Source organism: Triticum aestivum, chromosome 4B, assembly GCF_018294505.1.
Source record: "Triticum aestivum cultivar Chinese Spring chromosome 4B, IWGSC CS RefSeq v2.1, whole genome shotgun sequence".
Classification (NCBI taxonomy): domain Eukaryota; kingdom Viridiplantae; phylum Streptophyta; class Magnoliopsida; order Poales; family Poaceae; genus Triticum; species Triticum aestivum.
In genome coordinates this window covers 28,160,430-28,169,564 of record NC_057804.1, presented here as the reverse complement: position 1 = coordinate 28,169,564, position 9,135 = coordinate 28,160,430, and the positions used below count along the sequence as shown (strand labels likewise).

Here is a 9,135-nt window from a genome sequence, read left to right as displayed (position 1 = left end):
GTGGCCGGCGAGGCGTGGGCGCGGACGTGGGAAGCCAGGGGGCGCGGCGGACAGGGCGTGGCGCGCGCGGCGGCCAGGCAGGGGAGGTGCACACCGGCGAGGAGCCCGGTCCTTCTCCTCCCCCGTCTGCTGATGATCACCAGCACCCCGCTCGTCCTCGTCGACCCCGCTTATCGCCTCCTGAGGGCGCGATGAGTGGAAAAATTCCCGTCCCCAGGCTAAAGTTCTCGCCGGCAGCCCCCCAGGAGGCGAAAAAAATGCCTCCTGGGAGGCTCAACGGCTGGAGATGCCCTTAGCAAGAAGATAGTTCTCACCACAACTGAAAACAATAATGTTATACTTGCTCCACCTGCGTTTACTGGGCTGGGGAGGCAAAATGCTAGGACCAAGGCACAATGGAAATTCCTGGCGCTCCACATCCGATTAAAGTGCATGGACATTTTGCCCCTGTAATTAGCGGTAGCGGTTAATGCAAGAGTTGCTCCTGGAAGGTTTCTTGGGTGTAATATGGAGGATGGAACTGTTATATATTGTTGAACCTTGCGTATGATTTTACTCCAATTTTGTTTTATCCTTTTGCTGTAATGTTTACCGAAAAAGACTTTCGACCCGCTTTATATATAAAGCAATACGACCAAACCGATACAGAGTGATGAGGGAACCCTCTTACAAAGCAGATCAAGGATAAAGAAAAAAAACAGGAGTAGCCACACCCCAACAAGAAGCACCCAAGACTACTGGCTAAGGAGGAAACCACGCCTCCAAAAGAAACCACCGGATATCGCTACAACGTACACACCAAGTTGTCGCTGGAGAGGGCCCCCTGCCCTCTCGCTCCGGGCCATGGAGCGCCGATCCTGCCAGCAGACACCAAGGACCGAGAACGATGCCAAACGATGTCACGTTTAAAAGATAGGAAGCAACTGAGACCACTTCACACAAGAGCCGAAGGACTACGAGCCAAGATCTGAGCTTGCCCACCAATGATGACATGCCACGATCAAAGAGAACCTGGACTCCACGGCGACGCCCGAAGGAGAGTGACGACGCAATGCGCCGCCGTCGCCGTGATCGAAGGAACGATCAAGGATTTTCATCCGGAGCCTTGACTCGGAAAGAGGGACCTCGACGACGCCCCCAGGAAGGAGACGATACCCACAGGCATCGACGCCGCCGGCACCGAAGTGCTGAGCTTTCGCTCGGAGCCTCACCCATGCCACACCGAGGTATCCTGATCACCAAGCCTGTCGTCACCAAATCAAGCCTCCACATCACGATGAGGGAGATGCCATGCCACCACCAGGATCCCCCACCGCCCCGCTCCACACCATCCACAAGACCATGGAGAGAAGCCACCACCACCGCAACGCCGCCCGTCATAGAGCCGAACATGCAGTCCACCTTCTAGGGCCGCCGCCCCCGCGTCCAAGGGCTCGCATTCCCGCACCACCATTTGCAGCACACCGGTAAAGGAACCAACCACCGGGAACATGGAAAGGCACCTTCTTTTAGATCCAAAGGAACCCCGGCCACCCCAACGGCCCACACCAAGTCCCAAATCGAACCTGCCAGATCCGAGGTCCAGCCACCAGCCAGCCGACACAGCACCGCACTTGCCCCGACGAGCTGCTCCGGTCACCACCAGCAACGCGGTCCCCCTGACAGGGGGTGCTCTGCAGCAAGGGCAGGAGCAACCATGGCAGAGGACGGAAAAACTCCACCAGAGCGCAGCAGGGCGCCGGCACGGAACAGATCCGAGACAAGGTGAACCAGATTCGGCCGCCAGCCACCGGAGGTGCAGCCGGGAGGGCTCCCACCGGCGACCCGTAGCAGGAGATCTAGCTGGGCGTTGCTGCACGCCGGCAGCAGCACCACGCGAACTGGGGCCGAGGCGCGAAGGCGACGTGCGCGGGACGGATCCCACCGGCGGCGGCGCAAGCTAGGTCGAGGATGCGAGCCGCTACTTGAGGAGAAAGGGAGGGGGCGCTGAACCCAGGCGAGGCGCGAGCACCCTCCGCCGCCGAACACCACCCGGGGCTTTGGCGCTTTGCCCTGGCGGGGCCGGCGGGGGGAGAGGGTGTAGATGGGGGCTAGAGGAGTTGCGGCGGTGTCGCCGCCCGTGTCGTCGGGACGACGCGGGGGCCAGGAGCGGAACCCCCCTTCGACTTCAATAATTCTTCTCTTGCTGTAATGTTTTAAGAGTGGCCTTGCTTAAACAAATGAACTTTTTTCTTGCAGCAATTATCTATCTCAAAATTATCACTGAATCACTACTTTTTCGAACCCGTATCCCAGATTTGTACTTATTGTGCTAATGTTATCATAAAGCTGCATGTTTTACCAGCTGGACAACTATGAACAACATGTCATACACATGTGGCTCTGACCTCAGAGTGGTTAACCTGTTGGCCTATCATTGCAGCTCATACTAAAAAAAGTGCAGTTTCCTGATAATATGTGTGAGAATGCGTAGTTTGTGAATATATTTTCAAGAAGCATATTTGTTTTCCTTGCTTGATGCTATATATCAATTTAACATGTTCTCTAATAATTTTATCACTAAATTCTGTTCTTGTTAATTGAAAGAATCTCAAACCCAAGATGCTACTTTGATTCAGAAAGTTTCCATCCACTTCATTGCTGGAATAGCTGATTCTTGCTCTAATGTTTAGCCTGCCATATAATGCAATGAGATACAAACACCTCTTATTTCTGAACACTTGGGAAAGGTGATGGCAGAGATAATGAACAAGAGCAAATAATGCAATGAGATACAAACGCCTCTTATTTCTGAACACTTGGAAAGGTGATAGCAGAGATAATGAAACAAGAGCAAATAATTGATGGGAGTAAAGCCGTCGTGATAGTTATTTTAATGAATTATTCTATGTCAGAAGTATTAGTAACAACCAGCCTGTTATTAGTTATCCATATACTCATCCACATCAGATCCCCTGTCTGGCTACTTCTTTTATTTTATCTTCGTTATCGAACAGACAAACAAACTATAAGAACAACTTTTGTGCTTTATCTTCTAAGAATTGCTTGATATTATTACGTTGTGAAGGAGATTGCTATACGAGTTCATGATAGATACTATTGATGGTTTCTGCATTGAATTCACACACTACAACTAAAAGGAGCATGTTAGTTCCTTTTCCACTACCATATGCATTTTTGTCATGGAAATACGAATTTTACAATTAATACTTAATGTATGCATAAATAGTGAAAACATTGGTGACAGAAACACTCGATCTCCATATTAATATTATCTGACATGAGTATAGTGTGAAATGCCAATTTTGTTTGTTCTTGGCTTCACTTATGTCTAGTTTTTGGTTTTGTCACTGCCTTGTATCGTTTTTAGCCGTAAAATTGCATGTATCATCATCAGGCGTTTGGTTAATGTTGTTGCATGGTGTATGAATACAAACATGTGCTTGTGTCATTTCTCTTTGTTTATTTTCTGGACGCATGGAAGATAAATTGGCAAAAGCGACAACTTCCATATTTTTATGGTTGCAGCTGTTTGGCATGATTCCCAGCTCCAAATATTCTAGGTGAGAGCTGGGGGTATATTAAGGGCGTTGACATGAGCCTTCTTTATTCATGTTAGACTGGAAATTTATGCTTAAGGTACTTTATTTAGCCTACAAAATCAAGGTCCTCCAAGAAACAGGGAGTTGGAGCTCATTGCAGTAACTTGTCTGTGGCCCAGGAGGACAGTTCAATGTAGTTCAAGAAACACTAGGTGTATGGTCTTTAAGTTTGTCTGAACTTCATTTGGATCATACAGCCTGAAGAAATTGATACCTTTCTCTTTGGGGAACCAAAACAAAACTATTAAAGTGATTTGAACTAGTTGGAATTTGAATAACTGTGACGTGTAGTTAAATATACAGAAGTGTGATGCAGTTTTTTTACTCGTACCTTTGAAGCGTCTAGATCATAACGCGTAGTTAAATACACAGAACTTGTGGGAGCTAACAAATTTTGCTTCAAGATAGACATGATACATTAATCTAGATGAATCCGAATATGTATATTATGTAGTTTATGAAACCTAGTGAATTGAATGCGATTACTCTTTTTGCACACTGTTCTATTGCCTTCCAACTCATGTTAATTATCTCGCTGCTTACAATTGGTTATGTAATTGCTACATTGTATATATGGTAGATCTATGTTAGCGATATATTGCCTTATACAACAGCTTGTATGTCATGTAGGTGCCCCATGTGAAGGTCTTTCAACATGTTTCACGTATCCTCAAGGAGTATGGATTTTGCCCTAATGGAGATCCCATGGACACTATAAACCTGTATTACTCTTTGTATTGCTCATGATAATTTCCTATGTGAATAAATGATTATTTTTCTGATTATTCTATTTGTCTTCCATTTCTTGAAGCCAGCCTTATGACTGCAGAAAGTCAAACGGAGAGTCATGCAAAGGTGTGTCGGGCTCAAGTGATTATTTTTACATTTAACAAACTGAGTCTTAATCTCTCCCCTTCTTTTTAAAATGTATAATGGGCTTACAGATGCAAACATGGCAGTTATGGAATCGGCCAATCTGGATGCTGCAGAGGAAAAGGTAAAGATAATCAAATCTGGGGTTGATCTAGTTTTGGATAGGCTGATGGTGTTCGGTAAGGAGTAATGATATTGTGGCAGCATAAAGAAACAAAGCTATAAGAATATCTGCCCTTTCTTTGTTATTTTTTTATTTTATTTTACATCAACTTTTTTTAAGAATATGTAAAGAAGTAAAAAATTCCCAAATTGACAAATCCCATGAAAGCTTTCAGATACATAATGGATTCTTCGTTTTAAGCCGCGTTTTCTTGACTTCTGACTGTACTCATCTTGCCCTAATCTTGAGTTCAGGTCACAACCGTTGGAAATGACAACCTCTCCCTTATGGCACGGCAGCACACCAAACAAACACAGGTAACCCATTATACCATAATACTAATTTTGGTGCAACAGTACCAAGCAGCTTTGCCTTCACCTTGTGGCAGCACAAATGGGTTACTAACTAGAGCACAAAGTGATGGTTTTGGTGCTGCAAAGCTGGGCAGCTTTGTAGTAGCGAATTCAGCCATATTCATAGAGTACAGAGCATTCGTGTTCTAATGTACTTTGGCTACTGAACCTGGACAGGTTTAAGCTGCTTCTATTGCCTTATTAAATTCTGGCCTAGAATACCTAGTGTGCTTTCACACACATGTATAGAAACTACATGTATAGAAGTAAATTCTAGCTTTGAGTTGGCTCCAAATACATATCACCTATTGCAATGCCACGGCATTCCAACTATAGTTCATCTCTGCCATCCTAATGTGTTTCCCATCAGGTTCTTTGCCAAAGAAAAGGTGTAAATGCAATAAAAAGTTGTCTTAGTTAGCTTAATAACATAGCTGAACTTTGTAGGTTCCAAGTAACATCAACATTGGGACTTCACCAAGCGGGCTTTCACATTATTGTTATTTCCAAGACCTTAGTGTTCTTGAATGATCTGTTGCATCTGGAATGTACTTGGTTCCTGTGAGAAAGATTCTGATAGAAGAAGATGCAGTGTAATATGATTGTTGGAGGCAATAACAAAAGCATTCTTCAGTTGCGATGTTTGTGCCATGCATTGTGCTGGCTCAACAGCTTCTTATGTTGCTGAAGCATGCTACTTAATTACTACTCCTTCCGTAAAGAAATATAAGACTAGTGATCTAAATGCTCTTATATATTTTTACGGAGGGAGTACACTGCAGTAACATCATTCGTATCTAATGAAACACCAATGTGGTGTATTGATCAACATAATACATTTCAAGCGAGAGGTGCTGGCTGGAACTATGGGTGTTTCTATTCATTTTTTATGATGTACCTCTAATGAACTATGTGACAGGTTGTGAGAAAGAAAGTAGGCGGAGGATGGGATCCCACATACACAAGGAGAAGTTTTTTCCCACATTGGAGATCAGTGTTACAAGCCCGGCTTCCTTTGAAGGTGTATCCAGCCTATGCAAGCTCAGATCCTAGTCCAAATCATAAACTTGGTCCAGTGCGAAGAACCTTGCCACTTACAAGCAACAATCAACCCAGAAGGTGCTTTGCCACTGCTGCTATTGGTGCATTCAGGCTCTTGAAGGTGCTAAAGTAAAGTAGAAAGGTATGCCATGAGTTTCGTCTCCCCGTCCCAAATTTTCTGAGCATGCCCCGCATGATTTATAGTGTGTTTTTGTTTTCTTAGGGAATTCTCAACCCCGGGAAATATTTTTGCAACACATTTGATCCTGTGGACAGGGTAGTATATTTTAGTCAACCAAACACCCAACACTTGTTAATGCAGTGGCTTCTGTTGATGCTCACCATGGTGCTGCTCCATTAGCTAAACCATGTTAAAGCTTGCATTCAGAATGAGAGGCTTCTATTGATGCTCACCGACATGGAGTTTTTTTTTTTTTGACGATCATTTTTTTTACATGGAGTTGAGTAGTGCTTCTTCAATCACCAGCCAAAGGAAAGCTGGTGATATCTGGATTGAGTGGGGAAAATGACTGGGCTGAACTAACTTTCTGGCTTATGATGCCGAACAATGCGTCAGAATTTCATTTCCTTTTTGTCCACATCATTTTCATTTTCTACCAAAGTCGTTCTGATTTTGTCGATTTCCTTCCGTTCTGGTGAACTTTGCAGGAGGCTCAGCTTCTTTGCGATATTTGGGCTCCTCTCCACGGCGTCATTCAGACGCTGATGCTTGCCTTGATAGCCGCTAAGCATCACTTTCCTGTCTCCCTAAGCAGTATATGTAGTTTGTAAGGAGCGGCGTGGGCAACATGATGGTTAAGCTGGGTGGATGTAAGTAGCGCAGTGCACGTACTACAATGCACAGTACTAGGATGTCTTGATGTGATTTATACTATTACACAACTGATTACTCCCTCCGTTCCTAAATATTTGTCTTTTTAGATATTTCAACAAGTGACTATATACGGAGCAAAATGGGTGAATCTACACTCTCAAATATGTCTATATACATCCGTATGTGGTAGTCCATTTGAAATCTCTAGAAAGACAAATATTTAGGAACGGAGGGAGTAGAAAACATACTGTAAACCATAGGTCTATTACTGAAGCTACCAGCTAAGAGTACTCGTAGGCTCGTGGTGGATATTTTACCATCAGTGCACAACATCATCTGGACGGACCAACTACAAAAAAACGTTAGCTGCGTGGTGGGGTAACGACAATAGGGAGTTAACTGACAAGAAGCATTGAAAACAAATGAACTAAACAACTACTCCCTCCAATCCATAATATGGCTGTGTTTGAAGTCCCTCCACTCCCAGAGCAGGCGGAGCTGCAGTTGAAAATTGCGGAGCGAGGAAACAAGTGCTCCGCAGATCCTGAGATTTCGTGGAGCTAGTGGATTGTGGAACAGGCTCTTAAGAGCATCTCCAATAGATGATGCAAATTTGGAGCTGTAAAACTAGGAGACATAAAATTTACATCTCCAAAAAAATGCATTTTTCATCTTAAAAAAAAGGCAACCCCAACGATGATGTATATTTGGTGATGTAAAATCCAATTTGAAGATGTAAAACGGTCGGCGCCTGTGCGGTAGAGGCGCCAGAGCTAGCAAGGCGGGGCCACAGCAGCAGTAGCCCAGCTGACCTCCATCTTGGAGCGGGGAAAGCATGACATCACCCTCAGCCACGACCAGCGGCAGATCCGGCCGGCAGCAGAGCCCCTTGAGCCGAACTCGGGCCATGGCGCCATGGCGGCCATCCTCAAGCAGCGGCGACCCTCCTTGGCGCGCCCTCGAGCAGCTGTAGGCCTCCTCTGCTCGCGACCGCTCCTCTACTTTCAACGTGGCGGATTGCTAGATTCGGGCGGCGCAGGTGATCGACGGTGAACTGGAATGGGTAGGGGAGGCGCCGGAGCTGGCTGGGGCAGTGGGGCAATGCCCGAGCTGGCCAGAATCGGTCGGCAGCGGCAGCGGCGGAAAGGGCATCGAGAAGTTGGGACTTTCATGGTGGCGGTTGGGTTGGCGTCTGGCTGGCCGTTTTGCATCTGGATTTAATTCTCATGTGGTTGTTGATGTAAATTTGCATCGCTAAGTGTTATATTTTACATCTTCTGGAGGTGGAGATGTAATTTTTTTTTGCATCTACATCATCTGTTGAAGATGGATTTGGGGGCCTCGAAGATGTATAAGTTAGTTATTGTTACATCTACATCAAACCACAACACTTATTATGGATTGGAGGGAGTACCAGTTATTACAACCTCCTATAACCACCATTGCCTCAGTTACAAGGTTTTTGTTAATGGTTTACAAGTTTAATAGACAAGAAGCCGTGACACAATATGAACTAAACAACTACTGATACGTCTCTAACGTATCTATAATTTTTTATTGTTTCATGTTATTATATTATCTATTTTGGATGTTTAATGGGCTTTATTATATACTTTTATACTATTTTTGGGACTAACCTATTAACCGAAGGCGCAGTCCAAATTGTTGTTTTTTTGCCTATTTCAGTGTTTCGCAGAAAAGAAATATCAAATGGAGTCCAAACGGAATGAAACCTTCGGAAGAGTCGTTTTTGGAATAAACGCAATCCAGGAGACTTGGAGTGGACGTCAAGGAAGCAACGAGGCGGCCACGAGGCAGGGAGGCGCGCCTAGGGGGTAGGCGCGCCTCCCATCCTCGTGGGCCCCTCGTGGCTCCCCTGACCGACTTCTTTCGCCTATATATACTCATATACCCTGAAAACATCCGAGAGCATCACGAAATTGTATTTCCACCGCCGCAACCTTCTGTACCCGTGAGATCCTTGGGGCCTTTTCCGGCGCTCTGTCGGAGGGGGAATCGATCACCGAGAGCGTCTACATCAACACCATAGCTTCTCCGATGATGTGTGAGTAGTTTACCTCAGACCTTCGGGTCCATAGTTATTAGCTAGATGGCTTTCTCTCTCTCTTTGGATCTCAATACAAAGTTCTCCTCGATCTTCTTGGAGATCTATTCGATGTAATTCTTTTTGCGGTGTGTTTGTCGAGATTCGATGAATTTTGGATTTATGATCAAGATTATCTATGAACAATATTTGAATCTCCTCTG

General features: G+C 45.2%; 1 protein-coding gene across 4 annotated transcripts in view; it reads left to right on the top strand.

Annotated features, from left to right (window-relative positions):
- LOC123090758 (uncharacterized) overlaps nucleotides 1-6,943 on the top strand; it is an 11,053-nt gene extending 4,110 nt beyond the window's left edge. Inside the window, exons 6-11 of one of the 4 annotated variants that reach the window (XM_044512095.1) lie at nucleotides 4,233-4,324; nucleotides 4,414-4,457; nucleotides 4,538-4,599; nucleotides 4,893-4,955; nucleotides 5,911-6,174; nucleotides 6,702-6,943. In XM_044512095.1, coding sequence (XP_044368030.1) covers nucleotides 4,233-4,324; nucleotides 4,414-4,457; nucleotides 4,538-4,599; nucleotides 4,893-4,955; nucleotides 5,911-6,165 — 516 coding nt within the window. In that variant the 3' untranslated portion in view covers nucleotides 6,166-6,174; nucleotides 6,702-6,943. Of the gene's footprint in view, nucleotides 1-4,232; nucleotides 4,325-4,413; nucleotides 4,458-4,537; nucleotides 4,600-4,892; nucleotides 4,956-5,910; nucleotides 6,175-6,255; nucleotides 6,608-6,701 lie in introns of those variants that run through there. The other 3 variants (XM_044512097.1, XM_044512096.1, XM_044512094.1) reach the window with 3 other exon arrangements.
- Nucleotides 6,944-9,135: the final 2,192 nt, after the last annotated feature.